The sequence below is a fragment of the Melospiza melodia genome, chromosome 14, assembly GCF_035770615.1.
Source record: "Melospiza melodia melodia isolate bMelMel2 chromosome 14, bMelMel2.pri, whole genome shotgun sequence".
NCBI classification, from domain to species: Eukaryota; Metazoa; Chordata; class Aves; order Passeriformes; family Passerellidae; genus Melospiza; species Melospiza melodia.
The window spans coordinates 4661225-4685069 of NC_086207.1; the positions used below are offsets into that span (position 1 = coordinate 4661225).

At 53.3% G+C, this 23845-nt stretch overlaps 4 protein-coding genes across 7 annotated transcripts in view; all 4 read right to left on the reverse strand.

The window, feature by feature from the left end:
- LOC134424614 (protocadherin gamma-A4-like) overlaps positions 1-23845 on the reverse strand; it is a 261717-nt gene that overhangs the window by 142534 nt on the left and 95338 nt on the right. The gene's annotated exons all lie outside the window — the stretch shown is intronic.
- Positions 75-9076, reverse strand: LOC134424967 (protocadherin gamma-A10-like). Its single transcript, XM_063169178.1, has 3 exons — positions 6482-9076; positions 1657-1856; positions 75-246 (listed from the first exon to the last, which is right to left on the reverse strand). Exons 1-3 carry the CDS (start codon positions 8921-8923, stop codon positions 75-77), a joined length of 2814 nt encoding a protein of 937 aa, XP_063025248.1. The 5' UTR covers positions 8924-9076.
- LOC134424968 (protocadherin gamma-B5-like) lies at positions 10649-14619 on the reverse strand. The gene is made up of 3 exons (XM_063169179.1): positions 14593-14619; positions 13284-13467; positions 10649-13224 (listed from the first exon to the last, which is right to left on the reverse strand). The coding sequence occupies exons 1-3, from the start codon at positions 14617-14619 to the stop codon at positions 10649-10651; spliced, it is 2787 nt and encodes a 928-aa protein (XP_063025249.1).
- LOC134424969 (protocadherin gamma-A10-like) lies at positions 18505-21168 on the reverse strand. The gene is made up of 2 exons (XM_063169180.1): positions 18578-21168; positions 18505-18516 (listed from the first exon to the last, which is right to left on the reverse strand). Exons 1-2 carry the CDS (start codon positions 21017-21019, stop codon positions 18505-18507), a joined length of 2454 nt encoding a protein of 817 aa, XP_063025250.1. The 5' UTR covers positions 21020-21168.

Consider the following 23845-nt stretch of genomic DNA (forward strand, 5'->3'; position numbering starts at 1 on the left):
TCCTGCCTCCTGCCGCTGCCCTGCCTCCCTTCAAGCCGCTCTCGCCGCCCAAAACAGACACCGCTGAAAGCCACTCAGACCGCTCGGGCCGCCTCTCGCCGCCGCCGCTGCTGCTGTCGGTGCCGCTGCCGCTGCGGCCGGCGCCGGGCGAGCGAGCAGCCTGCGGGGGCAGGACGCTGCGGCGGCGGCGGCTCCAGCGGCGCTCGGCGGCGGCCAACAGCGACACCCGGAGGCGCCGCCGCGACACTGCAGCCGCCGCACGGCCGCGCTCAACGGGGCCCGGCTTTGGGCGGGGCTCAGCGGCTGCACCGGCCCCGGGGGCTCTCCCCGACAAAAAACACCGAGAGCGGGAGCTCCGGCTTAATTCCACTCCAAGACGTTTCTATCTGAGATGTGTTGGCGGGTGCTTTTGGAGAATTCTTTTCAGTCACACTGAGTAGTCAGAAGGAAATAGTCATGGCAGGGCAGTAAATAATAGAATTTAGCCACTGTTCATAAAATCACGGCTCATTTACACCACCAAGAAACGATAATATGGGGAAGACGTCAAGAGGTTTTTAGCAGTTCTCTTGAATTGTCCTTTCATTATCTGGGATTAATAGGTTGGAGATATAGATCAGCCTAAAGCAATGTAAACATCCCTGTATGCCAACACACCAGGATAATATTTACTCTTTTCTTTATGACTCATTATTCTTGCTTCATCTGCATCTCCATATCTGAGCGCCTGAAAATGGATAGTGCAAAAAAACGCTAAGTCCTTCATAGAGCAAGATGATACTGTCAGTTTCCCATTATAACTTTTCTGTAAAGGCTATTTAATCCACAGCTCTGACATGAGCACAAATACTTTGTGCTAGACTTGAACCTTGGAGGCACATCCAAAACTTCTCTGGGCGATATCTTCCCTTTTATCACAGTCCACACTGAAAAGCTTTCTACTAATGAAAACCTCCATTGTCTTAGTTAAAAACACTGTTCTGCTGTACAATGATCACTGGCCCTGCTAAAAGGAACTCTGTCCATGTTTCCAAGAGGCCAATTCATAAATTGATACACTGAAAAAACCTGAAAAGTCTACACAAAATGATCATTTCTCTATGACTGAAGACCTAAAACTCCTTCAGTCCTTCTGCACTGCAGACAACGCTATGGCCACTTCCATGATCCTTCTGGGAACTCTACTATGTCCATTGGGATATTGGCCCAAGATCTGAATATAGTCCATGCCCTCAAACAAAGAGTTTAGACGAGAGGAAGGACCACCATAGAACCTGCCAGGCAGAGTGCTTGTCATGCAGTGCAGGACACAATTCCAGCAGCAGGTGCCCATGGGCACATCATGCCCCACCTCATCACACACCAATAACCCAAAGCACTTCTCTGCAAAGCTCTTCCCTATCCCCCACTCTCTGTTTCAACTGGGGATTGCCCCACCCCAGCTGCAGGAACTTTGATCCATTTCATGATGGCTGCACAGGGGCCACTTCTCCAGCCCATCCCTGGCTGCCATCTCTGCCCTGCAGTGAATCAGCTCCAATCGGTGTCAGCTGCAAATTGCCTGAAGGTGCCTCAATCACATTGGCCATGCAGGTGCTGAACAGAACTGGGCCCAGTCAGGGCCCTGCAGGGACAGCACAAGTCACTGCTTTGCACCTGGACATGGAGCCACTGTCTGGAACTCTCTGCAGCTGACTCTCCAGCCTGTTCCTCAGCCATTTGACAGCCTCCAGGTGATTGCCCAGCAGGTTCCTCTGGGTGATGCCCTGGGGGACACTGCACACCTTCTCCCACTGGGCCCTGCTCTGTCCATGGAAACCTTGGCTGGCCTGGGTGGTCACTCTGCACTTGGACAGCTGCAGCAGAGATGATCCTGCATGATTACACTACAGAAAAAACGTTCCTGGCTGAGCACACCAGGAGTGCTTCTGAAACCCTTCCTCTGTGCACCTGGAAACATCCCAGGTGTGTGTGGGAACGGCACCCACACTCGGGCAGCTGGCACAGAGGAGACCTTCCACATGAGATCAGACACCCTGAGCCTGAGCTCATGACAAAAAGCAATGCAAGAGCCAGAAACACATGGAAATGGACAGATGCAATAACATTTTGTAGGTCTGCCTTGCTCTACAGAGGCAACTCAAATCCCACTGGACTCCATCAGGCACAGCCTGGTGTTATCTGTGACATGTGACAAGCAAGGCAATCACCCAGTTCTTCTCCAGCCTCACACACAGAGCTCCCCTCTCTGCTTTTTCTTCCGTGCCAGGCGACTGTGAGGTTCTGCTCGTGGCCATCTCCTCACTGCTCAAATCCATCATGAGATGATAATGCACTGCAGTCACATCAAGAAGGGAGGTACAGTTGTCTGCTAATAATCACCATTATGATAAGGAACTGAAGGATTCTAGAGCACACAAATGATGAACAACCATACTGAAACCAGCAGTCGTGCAACTGAGAATGGCTCATGAAACCATTGGCTTTGAGGGAATCTCCTCCCCATTTTTATCACATGCTCTGTTCCACAGAGAGGCAAAGTCTACTAAAGTCATTTTTACATCCACTTCTCCCAACAGGAAGAGTAAGAAAAGCCACTCTCATATCTCCTGCCTTTCTCTCCCACTGCAACAAGAACAAGGGACATTGGCACATCATCATTTACTAAACAAAGATGGATTGTGGTTAATTGTAAATATATCCACATACCATGAAAATCAAGGGAAAACAAAAAAACAATAAATAACCCACAGAAACCCTGAAAACATGAATCAGATAAGGGAAGGAAGCATTAGAGGAGTAGAGAGAACCAGAGATGCTCACAGAGAAGTCTTCTAGGCCTTTATTCCAGGCCTTAAAATCCCTCCCTGAGAGCAACAGGAAGTCACTGACATCTCAAGGGGCAAGTGTGGGGCCCTGAGGACTTAAAAAGCACAGCAGGATAGGGGGGTTCATTTGAAGAATTGGTCCTCTCCTCAGCAACTCTTTCTACTGCATGGACTGTTCACCTTGCACAGTTATGAAACCATCATTTTAAACACCTTCTCATCGGCCTTCTTCTAAAGATAAAGCTTCTGACAAATCACAACAGATTTGTTTATTGCCTCATCTGCATAAGACTGAACATTGTGCGGGTACTAAGTGACTGAAGTAAGGATGTCCTAAAAAACATCAGTCACTGTTTCATATTTCAAAGTAATGACCAGAATTGTGGAAATGAGCTGCAACGTTCCTGGAAACAAAGACCTGAGTGGAAGTGTAATTAAAATTCTGAAGAAATTCTATATCACAATGTGGCCTACAGATAAAGATAATGGAGGTCTCACAGAGGATTAATTACCTCTTCCTCCCAAGAGTTATGGTTCTACATGAACAGTTAATGTGGAAAATGTTCTTGTTAGAAAACTGTAATTATCTTTCATGACAGAGACACCAGGATCAGAACAGCAATGGCACTGACTTTGACACCAAGCATGAAATCAAAACATTTCTCTGCCAAACCCACACTGAGTCCCCCATTTGCCTGGCACAGAACTCAGCTCTCACCCTCCTCACTCTGCATTCACAGCCTTCAGTTTCACCATAAACACAAACCAAAATTTTGATGCCATGTTGGCCCCAGAGAAAGCAACACCTTGGGGAAACATCCATTCATGAAGTGGTATTTCTTGAATGATATATTCAAGGTCAGGCTGGCTGGGGCTCTGAGCCACCTGCTCTTGTGGAAGATGTCCCTGTCCATAGTGGAGGAGGGTGAATGAGAGGATCTTTAACGTCCTTTGACACACAAAACATTCTGTGCTTCTGGGATTCTATAATTACAAGTACAGCTACAAGGAATGTATGGAGATACTCTCCCTACTGCATAATTATATGTTTGGAGTTTGCAGGATTGCCAGACACATTCAGCTTTACTCCTTGACAACAATACAAGCAAAAAAAAACCCACACCAACCCAACCCAACCCTACCCAACCCAACGAAACACAACCCAACTCAACCCAAAGAAATTTTCCAAAGGAACTGAAATTAAACCAGCCAAGAATGGGAAAACACACAGAAGAGTATCAATCATGGCCTCATATTGCAGACAGGCACAACTGCAGTATATACATAACCCAGCAAACTAAACTGGAACCAATACACAGGGGCCTCACACAGGAATCACTACAAAGGCCCCAGACTGTCATTTCCTTGGATAGGAAGAGAAAGTCTGGAACCACAGCTGGGGCCTTCATCTAAACACCAGGACAGACAGAACTGGACACAATTCATTCATTCATTTTGAACTGTGTCACAGTGAACTCCAGCACCAGCCCTGTCTCTGCATACACAGACTGCTTCTATCTGGCCAAACATAGCATGGAAGCAAATTTTGCAAACAGACATTACAAAAGAAAAGTTGTGTGCACAGCGTCTCAGAGACCAAGCATCACAACTGAGATGATTCTCGTCCTCCATATTACCTAAACAAGAGGGAATTGTCACACAGCCCACAAATTATTACCAGCTCTCTCAAAGACCCACGCATCCAAGTATCACCTCAACAGCACCATCACCATTCTTCAGCACATGGACTCCTCAAAGCATGCGGGACTGCCACTCTTGATGCAATGGAATATGGAACACAAACTAGGCCCTTTCAGTCCAAACCACACAACTGAAAATCATAAGACTCCTCCTCACTCATTTTCAGAAGGCCAGCAATAGCACTGGGGATCAACAACACACATACCATGTCTCCACCAGGGCCTCCTCACACACCCCCAACACTTCCATGTAAACCTGTCACAGCTTCCATGGTTAGAAGAGACCTTCAGAATGTAGAGAGACTCCACCAAGAGGAAAGTTGCTCAGAAAGTATCTACTTACTATTGTTAATATTTGACATCTCACCCTAGCCATGGGACAAGAAAAAGCATTTATTACAGAGACATTTTCAAGAAACTTGTCTATGGAAGTCTCTCTCTTTTCACCTATAACCGTGAAGGAACCATCTTCAGATCATTGGAAGAATGAGACAGAAAGTTAACACCTGCAGAATTGAACAGCTCACAGCTCTCTTCTAGATTATATAACTCAGAGTATATGATTAATGATGTTGTTTATAGGCACTGAATACAGAGCTTGCAATTCCCATAACACATATAAGTACAAAATTAAGCTTTGCAGTGACACCACTGTGATGACAAACAAATACGTATTAACAACCTGTCAAGGATACCTAGCAGCTGAAATACAGATCTTCTAGACAATTCCGTGGGGAAGAAGAACCCCATATTGCTTCATCCTAGAGACAGAAAATAGGGAATGGCAGAAATCATTCCCTTGAGTCTTTCAGCAGACATTCACACACAGCTCACAGCACTCAGATTTCCAACGCTTCACACCATCCATGCTGTCCTTTCACCCATCTACGTAAAAAAGTGTGACAGTGGGGGCCCAGTTACCCAGACCATTTCTCTTCCCAGCACCAATTTCACACAGCTGTCTGTACATCTCTGTGCTGTGGAAGATACGTTTGCTGCTCACTGGACTTGCGTGAAGAGACTTCATATGTCTCAACAGAAAAGCCGAGCAGTCTTTCAAGAGACACAGAGTCAGTGAATATCTGCTCACAGGGAATTATGCCCACCTTTTATCTTCCACTGCACCTTGATTCTCTCCCTTTCCATACAGGCAATTATCTTGCCATGCTAAATACTTTCTACCCAAGGCTCATCCAGCTCCATCTGACATAGCTCTACATTGAAAAACAAGAAAAAACCAAAGCAGTTCTGCCATTTCCTCCTGCATTTCCTCCTCCACATGCAGCCACACTCAGCCTTTTCAAAGAATCACAACTTTGAGAGGATCCGTCATCTCCACAAAAGACAGACAGACATCATCAAGGAACACTTGTTGCCTCGCCAAATTCTTTGTTGCAAAAAACACCAAACATGGGTGACAAAACACTTCCTGCTGACCTCCACTATGTAGCATAGACAGCAATAAAGCCTGAGAAAAACGTACACAGAAGTTCCACACAAAGCCTTCAGCATTTTGTTTAAGACAGATTCTACCTATTCAAGCACATCTGGTCTTGGGAAGATATATGAGCCTACCAAAATGTTGTATTTCCTAAAACACAATCTATATTTTCTGAGAATTTAATAATAACAGGAACACAGATTCTACACAGCACAGCAAATACCAGGGATTAAAATCAGGAACCTGATAAATACCAAAACCTCCCACCTCATCAACAGGCTGCTAGCTGCAGCCTTATTCGTTCTTCCTTCTAGTATAACTGGAAGGCTGAACACACACACCATGGTTCACATATTGACAGCAATGGACGCCAGCCTTCAAAACTTCATCAAAGGAAACTTTACCACGCTTTTAGATAAAATCACCTAGGCAAGCCAGAGTACACGCCTAGGAAAGGGCAGAGCAACATCAGAAGAAAGAGTCGGGGAGAAAATTGGGACAGAGGAACTCACCGAGGGAGGGGCGGGGTCCGAGGGGAGAGCGCCGGCCGGGTCCTCGTCCCCGAGCAGCGGCGCGGGCTCGTCGGGCGGCGGCCGGGCCGGGAGGGTGTCGCAGCAGCTGGCGGCCGAGAAGCGCAGGTGGCTCTTGCGCGAGTCGGCCGTGAGCGACACGTCGTGCGAGTAGGACTGCAGGAAGGCGCGCACGCCGTCGATGCCCACGAAGTGCGAGACGGGCACGCCGCGCGAGGCGCCGCTGTCCGGCGGCAGCAGCTGCTGGCGGTGGCAGCGGCGCAGGCGCAGCGCCAGCAGCAGCAGCAGGAAGGCCACGAAGAGGCACGAGACGGCGGCCACGGCCAGCACGAGCCAGCGCGTCAGGCTGGCGGCCGGCTCGCCCGGCGCCGCCGCCTCGTGCGCCGCGCTGCCCAGCTCGGCCAGCAGCTCGGCCACGCTCTCGGCCAGCACCACGCTCAGCGTGGCCGTGGCCGACAGCGCCGGCCGCCCGTGGTCCCGCACCAGCACCACCAGGCTGTGGCGCGCCGCGTCGCGGGCCAGCGGCGAGCGCGCCGTGCGCACCTCGCCGCTGTGCAGCCCCACGCGGAACAGCCCCGGCTCCGTGGCCTTGGCCAGCTCGTAGGACAGCCACGCGTTCTGCCCCGCGTCCGCGTCCACCGCCACCACCTTGGCCACCAGCGCGCCGGCCTCCGACCGCCGCGGCGCCAGCTCCACGCCCGACCACGCCGCCGCTGCGGCCGCCGCCGGCGGGTACAGCACCTGCGGCGCGTTGTCGTTCTCGTCCACGATCTGCAGCCGCACCGACTCGTTGCTGCTCAGCGCCGGCGCGCCGCCGTCCTCCGCCCGCACGCACAGCTGCAGCTCGCGCAGCTGCTCGTAGTCCAGGGAGCGCAGCGCGTACAGCGCGCCCGTCTCCGCCTGCACCGACACGTACGACGACAGCGGCGCGCCCCGCACCCGCCCCTCCGCCAGCCGGTAGCGCACGCGCGCGTTCTGCCCCCAGTCCGCGTCCGTGGCGCGCACCGTCAGCACCAGCGCGCCCGCCGCGTTGTTCTCCGCCAGCCGCGCGCTGTAGCGCTCCTCCGCGAACACCGGCGCGTTGTCGTTCACGTCCAGCACCCGCAGCGCCAGCACCGCGCTGCTCTGCAGCGACGGCGACCCGCCGTCGGCCGCCCGCACCGTCACGTTGTACTCCGACACCTGCTCCCGGTCCAGCTCTCTCGCTATCACCACGCTGTAGTAGCTGCCGTGGGAGCTCTGCAGGCGGAACGGAACGTCCTTGTCGAGCGAGCAGCGCACCTCCCCGTTTGCCCCCGAGTCCCGATCATTTACGTGCAGCAGGGCTACCACTGTCCCGGACGGCGCATCCTCAGAGATCTCAGTTAATGAGGATGATACTGTCAGTTCAGGGGCATTGTCGTTGACGTCTGTCACGGAGACCGTGACTTTGGCTGCATCGAATAGCTCTCCGTCGTCCCGTGCCTGCACCTCCAATTCAAATGAGGAAATGTCCTCGAAGTCCACGTTCTTCTTAAGGGTTATTTCTCCTGTCTCTGTTTCAAGGTGAAAAAGTTCGGATGCCCCTTCTGTAATTCTGTGTAAACTGTATTTCACGTGTCCGTTCGCACCCTCGTCGGCGTCCGTAGCTGTGACAGTGACGAGCGTGGAGCCCACGGGCACGTCCTCGGGCACATGCACCATGTACTCCGCCTGGCTGAACACGGGCGCGTTGTCGTTCGCATCCACCACGGTCACACGGATCCGAGCCGTGCCCGTCCGTGCCGGATCGCCGCCGTCCATCGCCCTCAGCACCAGCTCGTGAAACGCCGCCTCCTCGCGGTCCAGCGCCTTCGCCAGCACCAGCTCGGGACGCTGATCGCCGCCGGGGCCCGCCTGCACGGCCAGCGAGAAGTGCTCGTCACCGCTCAGCTCGTAGCTCTGCAGCGAATTCCGACCCGAGTCAGGGTCATGAGCATCTGGTAGGGGAAACCGAGACCCTGGCGCTGTCGCCTCGCTCATCCTCTGCTCCAGTTCGATTTCCTTGAAGCTGGGCTCGTTGTCGTTTATGTCCGTGATTTCCACTTCTATTTCATAGAACTTCATTTCCTCCTCCACTATCAGCTCACAGCGCAGCACGCATTTCTTGACCAGCCGGCACAGCTGCTCTCTGTCGATCCTCTCTGCCGTCACTAAATGTCCCGTCTTCCCGTGCAGGGCAAAATACTGTGTCCGACCTCTTTCTACAATGCGAAGGCCGCGATCTCTGAGCACTGGCAGCTGCAGCCCCAGGTCCTTGGCCACGTCGCCCACGAACGAGCCCTTGGGCATCTCCTCGGGCACCGAGTAGCGCAGCTGCCCCCACGCCGCCTCCCACGCCGCCAGCAGCACGGCCCAGAGCAGAGCTCGCTGCCGCCGGCCCCAGCGCCTCCCCGCCGCGCACATCTCGGCCGCGGCTGCTCCCCGCTACCGCCTGCTGCTCTGGTTTTCCTGCTATCTGGTTTCCGCTCTTGCTGAGCTTTCCTATAGGACTCTCCGCTCACCGGCCCCTGTCGTAGCCTCTTTTTCCTCCCCTCCTGCAGTTATCTGCACTGTGAGGACGACCGCAGATCGCCGAGCTGCCGACACTGCAATCTGCCGAGGGAGCGATAGAGCCGATCCGCAGCGGGCGGGGCTGCCGGTAGAGCTCCGAGCTTCCTCTCGCTCCTCTCGGTCAACAGCGGCGCCCGCAGCCTCCTCCCGGCACTGCAGGCACCGAGCGCTGCGCGTCTGCCTCGCTCACAGGCAGCTCGCGGGGAGAGGACAGTAGCCTCCGAAATGTTGAGTCCCGTCCTGTGGGAACCCCCTTCCTCGGCTTTCCTACAGTCGACTTCTTATTCGATCATCCAGCCCTAAACTAGAAACATTTAACACACCTTATGGGGTTGCAGTATTTCTGCCCCACCCGAAAACCTTAAATAAATTTGATAAAATATGTTCTTAGGATATGGCATGCAGAATACTGCTCATATTATTTCCTTAGGCCCTGAAGCTCAATATCCTTCCAGCAACTGTTCAGACTTTTAGAACAGTCCATTGTCAGGACTTACCCCTCACCCATTCGGCAGGTTAAAACGACTCCATGTACGCTCAGAAATAATTATGAATAATCAAAATATTTTCTCCCTGCATTCCGCAGAATAAAGACAACACTAAAATTTTGCACCATATTATATTCGAGCTGCACATCCCAGGCTGTTCTGAAGCACCCTGACTTCACCTCATTCTTCAGACACCACTTTGAAATTGCTCCTCACACCTTCAAATACCACAGGCTACGCTTACGCCGGGTTCTCCTTTGTGCAGTAATTCAGAAGAAGAGAGCAATGAGCCATAAAATACAATAGAATCTTTCACGTCAGAAAAGACCTCCCATGTGATCAAGGCCAGCCTTTCTGGCTTGGGGGGAAATTTCAGAACATATAAAAAACCCAAAACGAAACGAAATACTAAAATATGCCTGAAAGAAAACTATCAGGTTATATGATACGGAAAGGGGAATGGAAAACTAAAACCAGAGTTTAAAACGCAAAAACTAAGGATTTGGAGTTGCTTTGTAGATTTGAATATTGTTTTGTACTTTGTTTTCTTTCTTTAAGATTTCTGGTTCCTCTTTCGTTTTTTGAGGTTTTTTGTTCGTTTTATTTTTCAAGTCCTGAATTACACCCTGTCTGGGCTGTGTAGCCGGTATAATTTTCTAAAAAGATATTACGACACACACCAGATGCATGAATTTTGTATTGATGAAGCCGCACGCAATCCTGCTTTAGTACTACAATAGCAAAACAACGCTTAGCAACGGCTTCTTCTTTCAGAGTAATCTATCAAGTTCAAGTATACTGCCACGAGAAACAGCAATGAAAAAGGTAAAGTAATGTTGTTTCTTAAACTTCAAACCACTGAAGACAACAGCAGAATGCTAGGCATAATTTCCCACAGAAAGTTAATGGAACCTAACGTTGAAGACAAAGCAGAGTTTCACCACATCTTAACAGGGAGAAAGTGCCATATCGCATAGGCTGTTATGAACATAAGCACGAGATATAATCACTTAGCACCTCATGGAAATACGAAAAAGCAATACCGCTGCAACAAAGAACTAACCTAAAGAGCCTCCTGCCACAACCACGCTCATGAAGAAGGCTGACAGACAATGAGCGTGCGATATTTACACACCTGGGGTGCATCGGAATTGGCCCGCGGTTCTCCCGTCACGGCGCTGCCGTTCGGGCTCGGTTTCTCGCAGGAATCGCCGCCCAGAAGCTCCTCCGCCGACAGGATGGGCACCGGCGGCGGCCAAGCGGCCTCGGGCACGGCGCGGGCGGGCGGCGGCACGCACAGGTTGTAGGAGTAGGGCAAGGTGCCCTCGCAGAAGTCGGCCGGGAAGGCGGCGCCGGCCAGCGAGAAGCGCTGCGCGCCCAGGCAGCGCAGCACGGCGGGCGGCCCGGCCCGGCGCAGCCGCGCCAGCACGGCCAGCGCCACGCTCAGCACCAAGAGCGCCGACAGCAGCGCCAGCGCCAGCACCAGGTAGAACTGCAGCTCGGCCGCCGCCGCCGCCGCCTCGGCGCCCGCCGGCCGCTCGCTCAGCTCCGGCAGCGCCTCCTGCAAGCTCTCGGCCAGCACCACGTGCAGCGTGGCCGTGGCCGACAGCGCCGGCTGCCCGTGGTCCTTCACCACGGCCACCAGCCGCTGCTTGGCCGCGTCCCGCTCGCCCACGGCGCGCGCCGTGCGCACCTCGCCGCTGTGCAGCCCCACGCGGAACAGCGCCGGCTCCGACGCCTGCACCAGCTCGTACGACAGCCACGCGTTGCGCCCCGCGTCCGCGTCCACCGCCACCACCTTGGCCACCAGGTAGCCGGCCTCGGCCGAGCGCGGAACCACCTCGAAAGGCGCCGACGCCGCCCCTCCCGCAGCCTCTCCCGGCCCGGCCGCCGGCGCGGGCCAGAGCACCCTGGGCGCGTTGTCGTTGCGGTCCAGCACGAAGACGCGCACCGTGGCCGTGGAGCTGCGCGCCGGCGAGCCGCCGTCCTGCGCCCGCACGGCCACCGTGAACTCGCGGCACTGCTCGTAGTCCAAGGAGCGCTGCGCGTACAGCGCGCCGCTCCGCGCCTCCACCGACACCAGCGGCGCCGCGCCCGCCGCGCCCGCGCTGCCGCCCGCCAGCCAGTAGCTCACGCGCCCGTTGGCGCCCGCGTCCGCGTCCCGCGCCTGCACGCGCAGCACCAGCGCGCCCGCCGCGTTGTTCTCCGCCACGTACGCGCTGTACGCCGCCTCCTCGAACACCGGCGCGTTGTCGTTCACGTCCGACACCTCCAGCACCAGCTCCCTGCTGCTCCGCAGCGCCGGCCTGCCCCGGTCCCGGGCCACCACCGTCACGCGATGCTCCGACGCCTGCTCGCGGTCCAGCGCGCCCGATGTCACCACCTTGTACGAGCCCCCCGACGACGCCACGATCGACAGCGGCGCCTCTCCCGACAGCTCGCACGACACCTGACCATTCTCGCCGGAGTCTCTGTCCCGAACTTTCAGCAGGGACACCACAGTGCCAGTCGGGGCATCCTCTGGCACGGGACTCGAGAGAGACAGAATGGTGATCTCTGGCGAGTTGTCGTTCTCGTCCATTATGTCAATCTGCACTTGGCAGTGACTCGTGAGCCCGCCTCCGTCCCTCGCCTCCAGACCGAAGATGTGTTTACTCTTCTCCTCAAAATCGAGGGGACCTGCCGATCTGACCTCCCCGCTGTCGCTGTCGACAGTGAACAACAAAAGGACGTCGTCAGGGACGTCACCGAATGAATAGGAAACTTGCCCATTGGAGCCTACATCTGCATCCGTAGCCCGTACCTGCAGCACCACAGACCCAACCGGCAGATTCTCTGCCACTCGCGCCTCGTATACAGTTTTGCTGAACACGGGTGGGTTGTCGTTGGCATCTGTCACGTTGATGCGAACCTGGACAGTCCCGGACCTTGAAGGTTCCCCGCCATCCACCGCTGTCAGCATCAATTCAAAGGAGCTCTGCTTCTCCCGGTCCAACACTTCCTCCAATACTAATTCTGGCTGCTTGCTTGCACCTGGGTTATCTTTTAAGGCCAAACTGAAGGATGGGTTCCTTGTTAGCTGGTAAGACAGCAGCGAGTTACTTCCTATGTCCGCATCTCGGGCCATCTCCAAAGGAAAACGAACACCGGGAAGCGTCCATTCACCAATCTCGAGGTCCAGAACAGCCTTCCTGAAGGACGGGGAGTTGTCATTCACGTCCTCTATCCCCACCTCGACGTGGAAAATGTTCAGCGGGTTGTGCACCAGCACCTCGAAGCTGACAGAGCAGGTCGCCGACTCGCCGCACATCTCCTCCCGGTCCAGCCTCTCGTTCACGTACAGGTTCCCGTTCTCCTCATTCACCGTGAAGTATTGCTTCTCCTCGCTCAGCCGCAGCTTGCGCGCCGGCAGCTCGTCCGCGCTGAGCCCCAGGTCCCGCGCCAGCGGCCCCACGAGCGAGCCTCTGCCCAGCTCCTCGGCGATGGCGTAGCGGACCCGCTCGGCCGCCGCCCGGCACCACACGCACAGCAGCAGCAGCAGCGCGGCCAGCAGCGCTCGCCCGCCGCCCGGCCCAAGCCTCTGCCGCCGTCTCACCGCCATTCTCTGCCCGCTGCGCTCGCCGCGCTCCTGCCTCCTGCCGCTGCCCTGCCGCCCTTCCAGCCGCTCTCGCCGCACAAAACAGACACAGCTGAAAGCCACCCACACCGCTCGGGCCGCCTCTCGCCGCCGCCGCTGCTGCTGTCGGTGCCGCTGCCGCTGCGGCCGGCGCCGGGCGAGCGAGCAGCCTGCGGGGGCAGGACGCTGCGGCGGCGGCGGCTCCAGCGGCGCTCGGCGGCGGCCAACAGCGACACCCGGAGGCGCCGCCGCGACACTGCAGCCGCCGCACGGCCGCGCTCAAGGGCGCCCGGCTTTGGGCGGGGCTCAGCGGCTGCACCGGCCCCGGGGGCTCTCTTTAATTGTAATCTACAAGAGCAGATGCTCGTCTTTTATGTTGAGCGGAAAATCTAGCGATTACAGCAACAAGAATCGTGCCATGCCTAAAAGTTTTGTTTTTTGTAGTTGCAGGAATCATTTCAGGTAGTATTATGTAGTGCCATAGACCTTGCATCTTGTTGATGGAGGCGGCATGAAAATGGAGAAGGAAGCAATTAAACATGTCAGAACAATTAAGAAGTTTCGCTCTTGTAGTCAATGAATTGAACTCTTGACTCGAGTTTAGAAACAGAATGCAGAGAGGCAGAATGAAATCCTCTCATTTTTAACCACTGCCTTCACCTTTTCCATACCCACTCCATCAGTTTATACCAAATTGCAAATACTTCATTTTTCTGACCCCGTCTCTTCATCACATTTAAATGTGAATTCATTGTTACTGTACAAAGCCAAGGTTCAGTTCTGACTTAGAACAATTATTAAAACTGATAAAGAATTATGAAGCTTATAGTCAGTGGACATGAACTCAAACAATATTACTGTCCATACCTTGAAGAAAAAAAGAAACTGCAAATCATTACACTGACTGCAATCCAGGAGAAAATCAAAGTCAGTGCTGGTGATTGAAACCTCAAAATCTAAGGCCTGCCATAAGAATTGATTTCACATTCGTATTGGTTTAATTTTGCGAGCTGCAACACAAAAGTCCTATCAACTGGCCAACCCATATGTCAAAGGATAGCATGAACAGTAGTACATTTTTAGTAATTTCAAGTTATTAATATCAAAATCCCAGATCTCTATCTGACCTTGCTGAGGAAGTGATATCAGTCTTATGCTCCTCAGTTTTGTGCCACATTTCTGCCTTAAAATGATCACCCCCACAGATGATGAAAGGTCACTAAAATTTCAAGATTTAACCTAGGTAAGATGCACTGATTTGAAAGGGCTACTAGGTCTCTCTAAATGGCACCTAATGATTTTAGTAAATTTTAGACAATGCTTTTATTCAGAACAAGAAAAATGCCTATAAGTTAAACACTTCCCACTCTCCCACGTGGAAAGGGTTATTCCCTGCTGTGCCACTTCTAGGCCTGTACCATGTAGGAAATCACAGAGGGACGCATAGTCGGGTAGTCCTGAGAGACATAAGAACAATCCCTAGGCAGGTGGGGCTGACCAGCAGCACTCTACAGTCTGGACAATGTTCCAGAGCTTGCCAGAGGGAGATCACAGGTGAGTGCTGCTATGCAATAAAGCTCCTTGATCTTTTTTAATGCCTATTACCCACTTGGAGTAAGCTGCAGGGAGGACTGTGTACAATTGCTGTTCCCAAGGTCCTTCTTGCAAAGCAAGAACCTCAAATCTCTCACTCATTTCTGGTTATTAAGAAACAAAACCAAAAGCTGTTACTGGCCCCTAGAAGGTAATTACTGGACTCCTCTAAAGTACAGCTTGTTTTACACATCTCTGCCTAAAACCACAAACTCCCAGAACACCCAAAAATCAGTAAGATCTGAACGGAGGCATGCAATGAAGGCCCATAGGTCTTATTTGGACTACATTGTAGGTGAGCCCATATCTGGAAATTCATCAATGCTTGCTAAGTTTTCTACTCTGTGGCCTGTTAACTTCCTAGAAATATGAAGCCACAAGTCTAAATGCAGTATCAAAGGTCTTTATGTGAATAGGACCATGGGAACCTCAGTTTTAGTTTCTGTAAAATTTTACTCACATAAAATATTTGGTCTTGGTTTGGTTTGCCAGGCAGGTCGGTATTTCATGCAGAACAACACAAGCTACAGATAGTCTGAATAGTCTGCAGATAGAAAACATGAACCAAAACTTTCCAGGAAACAAAACCCAAAGGAAGGTCCAGAGTGGGAAAATGTCATTTCTGCTTTCCTGAGAATCTCCATCAAAAAGTCACAGAGATGTATAAATGGAGAAAGGAATCTTCACACAGGAATTATCACCTCCTCTACCCATACATCAACATTCTCACGTCTCCAACTCTACAGAACATGCAGGTCTGCTTCTGAGGCACATAATTGGCAAAAATAACTCATGAAATTATAATGCATCATGATCATACCAAGAAAGAAGATACATTTGTGTGCTTAGTGGTATTCCCAGAAGAATGACATGCAGTCATCCAACAGAGAATGGATCATCTCACTACTTGCTTAGAGGGAATCCCATCTCCCCTCTTATCACATGCACGGTTCCACAAAAATGCAATTCTTCTAAGGTCATGGGTAGGTCTATTAACCCATAACAATACTGAACAAAATGTGCCCCATCTCCTGCTCCCCACACCAGTATTAATATGACCAGAAAATACATTCCTAAATGAAGATCTATCACTACTGAAGCAAACCTATATACACAGAAGATCAGCAAGGGGTGGGGAGGGGGGGCTGGAACTGAATAAAATCCCAAAGACAAAAGCAGATGATCAATGTAAAGAAATATTTTCTGGGAAACTGACAAGGAGGACATTCTAGTCTTCACTGTAAGCATGGAAATTCATCCCCAAGAGTACCTGGAACTCACTGAGGTCTCAAGTTAGAAGTCTGAAGTTGAAGTCCTACTCTGGACCACACTGTATATGGTTGCATTTTTTTAAGCTGTCATTATCTCTCATTGATTTTTCCACTACGTGGTCTGCTGCTCATCTTACACAAATAAGTAGCCACAAGTTTAAAAGTCTTTTTATAGGTCTGATTCTCAAAATAAATATTCTCAGAGTGTGCAATAGATTCTATTTTACCTTCTGTTACTCTGTTCCTAGCCTATGAAATTTTGTCTTAGTTCATTGAGGTATTTATTGCAAAAGAACACTTACAGCTTCTAATTCATTATGATCCAGAAAAGGGAAAAAAGGAACACAACATTCCAGGAGAGAAAGGCCTGAAAGAAAGTGTAATTACAACTGTGAAGAAGCTCTCCATCACAGCATTCCAGAGAGATATAAGCTTGCTCCTCAAGGCAGAGATCATTTTGCCGACAACAGACCTTTGGATGAATTCAATTTGATCTCTCCCTGAAGTGCATCTGGCCTGCAATGTCAGGTGACTCTTCCCTTGAGCAGGGACAACTCTCAAGGCTTGCCACTCCCTAACAAATACCTCACACATTTTATCCATATAGAAGTAGTAGAGTGAACCTTACCATCAACCTTTGTTAAGATGCACTTCTATGAAGTCATATTGAAAACAGTTTTAATAACAGATCTGATACAGATTCAATAAGGGATCTAAATAGCTCATTTGCACCACCTAAACATGCATCATCCTTCTAAATGCAGATTTATTGTACAAAAGCTATGTTATAAGAAGACTACCATTGCTTTTCAGTACAGGGAAACCAGGATCATAGAAAAAGAATGGCAGAGGCTTTGGTGAAGGTGACTGATGAAAGAGACGTGGTCTCCATGCTTTGCACACATGAAGCCGTTTATTGATTCACAAGGCTGAGCTTATGTACCTTTTCAGCAGCTACTAAAAATAGCACAACTAAAACATGTAACTAGGTTACATTGCTTAATCCAAAGCCTCGTACTAACTAGTGCAGGTATCTGTTCTCTCATAGGAGTTGTGCTTACCAAGCACATCGTACAAAGCTCACTGCTCACTTCTACATTCCTTCTTCAAGGTTTTGCTTTCTGTTGCCAAGGCTTGTGGCCTACGGTTGTTAACATATCACCTTCTCTCATGAGCTGGACAGTGCTCCCAGCTTGGCTTTCTAGCTGTATTCCTAAACACTGGGACCAAAAATGATATCAAGTCATTATTCAGCCAAAACCACATTGATACATCTGTGTTTCAATGTCTTTGTCTTAGCAACTGCACAGCATCAAGGTATGGATGGAAACTGCTCTGCCAGCCGTATAATTTTAATAGATGCCTATTTTTAGGACTACTGGCCAAACAAATGACCAGTTTTAGCACACAGTAACCAAGGAAGCAACGGGAAAACCCCAAGAGTGCAGGAGTCATAGCTTGACATTTATGGCTGTGTCAAATAGTAGTTGCAGTTCCTTTGTAGTAGGTACAAAAGAAGAGTCTGTAGCATCTAGAGGCACAGATCTCCAAGTAAACACGTTGGAGAAAAAGAAAAGGAAAAGGCACAGATTAACAAAAAGCGAAATCAAATGCCAGTTTGGGTGAAATAAACATTTACACCAACATTTAAACTACACAACAGCAAAGTCTTTCAGCTGCTCTGACTCTGCAGATAAAAATCCTCAGCAGGCTGAAACCATGAATAAAGGTAATCCACTTTGAAAACAGATACCACTGAAAGACGTTTCCCACACGATATCTCTTTATGGAGAACAAGGATCCCAAAATAGATCCATGCATAAGACCTTCTCTGCTCAACACACTCACTTAGACTAACATGAATTGTTCTAAGCACTACAAGCAATAGGTAGCTCAGATAAAGAGCTCATAAATCAGCATATAAGCCTCTATCATCAGAATCAACACCAAGACACTGTCATTCTTCCTTAGCACATGGGTACTTTGGAAGACAACTCATTCTGCAGCCATTAATATAATATTTACACCTATGTCCAACAACTACTTTTCACAGGAAGAGCTGTATGGCATATAATACTGGATAAAGTTGTGACCACTGATGAAGAACAGCAGCAAACCCTTCTCTTGCATACTGCAAGAGCGCCCCAGGGAAAACCTCCAAGGATTCACATCTACAGGCCCTGACAAACTCAAAGGGGTTTTATGCAATTTGTAATATGCAAACAGTTTCACCATCTATGCTTGTAAGAACTGTCAAGTGTCTAAAAAATAAGACAAGGTATTGTCCAGGAGATATTGCATAAGTGGATCGAATGAACAATAATACTGAAGGAGGTATTTACTTAGTTAATTAATCCACGGCCTAACATAGCTCCAAGGCAGAACAGCATTATTTCTCGAGGCTCCACCACCACTGGCGTGAACAGGGATTGTATGGGCATCTCCTGCCTAAGTCAGCGAAACTCCCTATGCAGGACACTAACAACAGAGGAGCAGACGGGGGAATTGTTACCGAGGAGGTCTGAAGGGAGGAACTCACCGAGGAAGGGGCGGGATCCGAGGGGAGGGCGCCGGGCGGGTCCTCGTCGCCGAGCAGCGGCGCGGGCTCGTCGGGCGGCGGCCGGGCCGGGAGGGTGTCGCAGCAGCTGGCGGCCGAGAAGCGCAGGTGGCTCTTGCGCGAGTCGGCCGTGAGCGACACGTCGTGCGAGTAGGACTGCAGGAAGGCGCGCACGCCGTCGATGCCCACGAAGTGCGAGACGGGCACGCCGCGCGAGGCGCCGCTGTCCGGCGGCAGCAGCTGCTGGCGGTGGCAGCGGCGCAGGCGCAGCGCCAGCAGCAGCAGCAGGAAGGCCACGAAGAGGCACGAGACGGCGGCCACGGCCAGCACGAGCCAGCGCGTCAGGCTGGCGGCCGGCTCGCCCGGCGCCGCCGCCTCGTGCGCCGCGCTGCCCAGCTCGGCCAGCAGCTCGGCCACGCTCTCGGCCAGCACCACGCTCAGCGTGGCCGTGGCCGACAGCGCCGGCCGCCCGTGGTCCCGCACCAGCACCACCAGGCTGTGGCGCGCCGCGTCGCGGGCCAGCGGCGAGCGCGCCGTGCGCACCTCGCCGCTGTGCAGCCCCACGCGGAACAGCCCCGGCTCCGTGGCCTTGGCCAGCTCGTAGGACAGCCACGCGTTCTGCCCCGCGTCCGCGTCCACCGCCACCACCTTGGCCACCAGCGCGCCGGCCTCCGACCGCCGCGGCGCCAGCTCCACGCCCGACCACGCCGCCGCGGCGGCCGCCGCCGGCGGGTACAGCACCTGCGGCGCGTTGTCGTTCTCGTCCACGATCTGCAGCCGCACTGACACGTTGCTGCTCAGCGCCGGCGCGCCGCCGTCCTCCGCCCGCACGCACAGCTGCAGCTCGCGCAGCTGCTCGTAGTCCAAGGAGCGCAGCGCGTACAGCGCGCCCGTCTCCGCCTGCACCGACACGTACGACGACAGCGGCGCGCCCCGCACCCGCCCCTCCGCCAGCCGGTAGCGCACGCGCGCGTTCTGCCCCCAGTCCGCGTCCGTGGCGCGCACCGTCAGCACCAGCGCGCCCGCCGCGTTGTTCTCCGCCAGCCGCGCGCTGTAGCGCTCCTCCGCGAACACTGGCGCGTTGTCGTTCACGTCCAGCACCCGCAGCGCCAGCACCGCGCTGCTCTGCAGCGACGGCGACCCGCCGTCGGCCGCCCGCACCGTCACGTTGTACTCCGACACCTGCTCCCGGTCCAGCTCTCTCGCTGTCACCACGCTGTAGTAGCTGCCGTGAGAGCTCTGCAGCCGGAACGGGATGTCCTTGTCGAGCGAGCAGCGCACCTCGCCATTCACCCCTGAGTCTTCATCATGTACGTGCAGCAGGGCGACTGTTGTCCCGGACGGGGCGTCCTCAGAAATCTCATTCAGCGCTGACCGCACGGAAATCACCGGCACATTGTCGTTTATATCCGTGATGGCGATCGTGACTTTGGCAGTGTCTAAAAGTCCCCCGCCATCCTGTGCCTGCAGCTCCAGTTTATAAGAGTCGCCTTCCTCGAAGTCCAAACTCCGCAAGAGCGTGATCTTTCCATCCTCAGAGTCCAAGAAGAATATTTTCGAGGCTTTTTCTGTGATCTTCTTAAACGAGTATTTCACGTACCCGTTCAGACCTTCGTCCCTATCCGTGGCCTTGACAGTGACAAGGGTGGAGCCCACGGGCACATCCTCGGGCACGCGCACCGTGTACTCCGCCTGGCTGAACACGGGCACGTTGTCGTTCGCGTCCAGCACCGTCACGCGGATCCGAGCCGTGCCCGTCCGTGCCGGATCGCCGCCGTCCATCGCCCTCAGCACCAGCTCGTGAAACGCCGCCTCCTCCCGGTCCAGCGCCTTCGCCAGCACCAGCTCGGGACGCTGATCGCCGCCGGGGCCCGCCTGCACGGCCAGCGAGAAGTGCTCGTCACCGCTCAGCTCGTAGCTCTGCAGCGAATTCTGACCCGAGTCTGGGTCGTGAGCCTCGGACAGGGGAAACCGTGACCCAGGGGCTGTCATCTCGCTCATTTTCTGTTCCTGCTCGACTTCCTTGAAATTCGGTGCGTTGTCGTTAATGTCCGTGATTTCCACTTCTATTTCATAAAATTTCATTTCCCCCTCCACTATCAGCTCACAGCGCAGCACGCATTGCTGCACACTCTCGCACAGCTGCTCTCTGTCGATCCTCTCCGCCGTCACTAAATGTCCCATCTTCCCGTGAACAGCGAAATACTGAGTCCTACCTTTCGAGATAATGCGGACGCCGAGGTCTCGGATCTCCGGAAGCTGCAGCCCCAGGTCCTTGGCCACGTCGCCAACGAACGAGCCCTTGGGCATCTCCTCGGGCACCGAGTAGCGCAGCTGCCCCCACGCCGCCTCCCACGCCGCCAGCAGCACGGCCCAGAGCAGAGCTCGCTGCCGCCGGCCCCAGCGCCTCCCCGCCGAGCACATCTCGGCCGCGGCTCCGCCGGCACCGCAGCACCGCCGATCCAATCCCGCTCCCACTCAATGCTCTCAGCTCCTGCACCGAGCGCAGCTGCCGGTGCCTCCGCCTGGCTCCAGAATGGACCAGCACCGCGGGGACGATCGGGGACCGCTGGTTCGGGAGGGGAGAGAGCAAGCGAGTGAGCCGATCCGCAGCGGGCGGGGCTGCCGGTAGCGCTCCGAGCTTCCTCTCGCTCCTCTCGGTCAACAGCGGCGCCCGCAGCCTCCTCCCGGCACTGCAGGCACCGAGCGCTGCCCAGCGCTGCCCGCCCTGCCTCGCTCCATACACGGCACGGTCGCCACCGAAACGTCGCTTTTCGTCCAGCGCCGATCTCCTGCCTCCGCATTTCTCCAGCCCATCTCTGCTTTCATCCTCCAGGGTATCACCACCGGGAGGAAGGCAGAGGCATTCCGTCGGCGGGGTTCAATAACCGCACGGGAAACTCATTTCTTACTAACGTCATTATATGTAAATTCAAACACATTTTTCGTATTTTGCCCAGCACCCTATTAGTCTTATCCTACTTGCTCAAAATCTTCTTGAACAACAGGCTCTCAGAGAGAAAACGGGATGATACCATATCCCGGAAAAATACATATCGTGTTCTTTAACACAAGAGGGTCCGATCAATGGCATACGTTTTGAAGTCAGGGAGCTAATTGTTACAGTATACAATTTAGGGTACAAATAAAGATGCACCTGATACGCTCAAGGGAATTTCAGGAATTGAAATATTTGACATCCTTTCCTAAGATACACTTAGTGTTTTCTTAGTTTACAGAGAGTTGCACGTTATCAAGACATCCTAGGTTTCCTTCTTTCCTTGAATCAATGTGTAAAGCACCGTCGTTCGTTAGAAAACTATTCACATAATTATTTCGTAATGACGGTGATAGGATATGTGTTCAAGAAAACAATCACAGAACCGTAGAACAAAAGTACAAGTCCAGAAACTGTGCTGACCACTAATCAATGTGCAGATGTGCCTGATTCAAATGCCTAAACCCTCCTCTAGCCAATCTCCCTGATATGGGTTACCTTCATATCTAAGATGATTATTCCAGTAAACAGAATTCCAAAAATTTGCTGTCCTCTATATATTTGAGATCTGCTAACATCCCCAACGTCGTGAGACAGAAAAATTTAAATCTCTGAAACAGAAATCATTCAGCACTCTCATTAGTGTATGAAGTGAAGATCATAAAGAGTAAACAGAGTGAATTGCCAGCCAGGATGCATAAAAAAAACCATCTAGCCTCACTACTGCATTCCCCCCAAAACCGGCGACTATCTCATCTTTCATTCAGAAAAAAGACTTAAAGGAACTTTCCATATTCCTTTCCTTTCTAAATCTAACCGGGAAATGAAAAAAGTTTAACAAACGAGTTACGGTAAAGCCATACACGAGTTCTAAGCACACCTTTCAGAACAAATTAGTCAGGGAAAAATATCTCCAAAACCCGATGTCAGCGCTCTCTCTCTGTTTTGTGGACCCCATTAAGCAGAATCAGCCATTCTCTTTTCACAGATTACGGAACAGCTTTAATGTTGATAATAGATTCCAATTTATGGAGCTCAAGTGTTGAAGACAAAACCTCGCGCATGAAGCTGAACCTGCGACCAAGGAAGAACCAAGAGCTTCCTGCTCTGCATGAACGGGGGATAGCCACTTCCATAATTCAGATCATCGGAGACGAGACTGTGCAACTCACATAAACACTACGCCGGGAAACAAGGAGAAACACGAGATACAAGCGCAGAAACACCGCTACTAGCCTAAAGCAGAGCTATCATAAAGCCTGTCACCTGAAGCTGTTACAGAGAAAAAATGAAAAACTTCCGCCACTACATAGAGAGACAGATGCCGAATATACCCAAACACCACGCAAGAACTCCCGGGAAACAATGATGGCATTCTGGGAACTTGAAAAAAAAAGAAGCAGCTCACGGTTTACAGACCTGTGGTGCATCGGGATTGGCGGGAGCCTCTCCCACGACGATGTCACTGTTCTGGCTCGGCTTCCCGCAGGAATCGCCGCCCAGAAGCTCCTCCGCCGACAGGATGGGCACCACCGGCGGCGGCGGCCAAGCGGCCTCGGGCACGGCGCGGGCGGGCGGCGGCACGCACAGGTTGTAGGAGTAGGGCAAGGTGCCCTCGCAGAAGTCGGCCGGGAAGGCGGCGCCGGCCAGCGAGAAGCGCTGCGCGCCCAGGCAGCGCAGCACGGCGGGCGGCCCGGCCCGGCGCAGCCGCGCCAGCACGGCCAGCGCCACGCTCAGCACCAAGAGCGCCGACAGCAGCGCCAGCGCCAGCACCAGGTAGAACTGCAGCTCGGCCGCCGCCGCCGCCGCCTCGGCGCCCGCCGGCCGCTCGCTCAGCTCCGGCAGCGCCTCCTGCAAGCTCTCGGCCAGCACCACGTGCAGCGTGGCCGTGGCCGACAGCGCCGGCTGCCCGTGGTCCTTCACCACGGCCACCAGCCGCTGCTTGGCCGCGTCCCGCTCGCCCACGGCGCGCGCCGTGCGCACCTCGCCGCTGTGCAGCCCCACGCGGAACAGCGCCGGCTCCGACGCCTGCACCAGCTCGTACGACAGCCACGCGTTGCGCCCCGCGTCCGCGTCCACCGCCACCACCTTGGCCACCAGGTAGCCGGCCTCGGCCGAGCGCGGAACCACCTCGAAAGGCGCCGCCGCCGCCCCTCCCGCAGCCTCTCCCGGCCCGGCCGCAGGCGCGGGCCAGAGCACCCTGGGCGCGTTGTCGTTGCGGTCCAGCACGAAGACGCGCACCGTGGCCGTGG

Bases quoted from the DNA above. Each gene is read 5' to 3' on its own strand.
- LOC134424967 (XM_063169178.1), bottom strand. From the start codon at position 8,923: ATGTGCGCGGCGGGGAGGCGCTGGGGCCGGCGGCAGCGAGCTCTGCTC. The intron at 1,857-6,481 runs GTGAGTTCCTCT...TCTCTGCTGCAG, and splicing joins CGGACCCCGCCCCTCCCTCG to CTGTCCAAGTGCAGAGTGAC. The intron at 247-1,656 runs GTGCAAAGCAGT...CGGCGGCTGCAG, and splicing joins GACAGTGGCTCCATGTCCAG to TGTCGCGGCGGCGCCTCCGG.
- LOC134424968 (XM_063169179.1), bottom strand. From the start codon at position 14,619: ATGCGTCCCTCTGTGATTTCCTACATG. The intron at 13,468-14,592 runs GTACAGGCCTAG...CCCCGCCCAAAG, and splicing joins CCTCTGTGATTTCCTACATG to CCGGGCGCCCTTGAGCGCGG. The intron at 13,225-13,283 runs GCGAGAGGCGGC...TTGTGCGGCGAG, and splicing joins CGACAGCAGCAGCGGCGGCG to AGCGGCTGGAAGGGCGGCAG.
- LOC134424969 (XM_063169180.1), bottom strand. From the start codon at position 21,019: ATGTGCTCGGCGGGGAGGCGCTGGGGCCGGCGGCAGCGAGCTCTGCTC.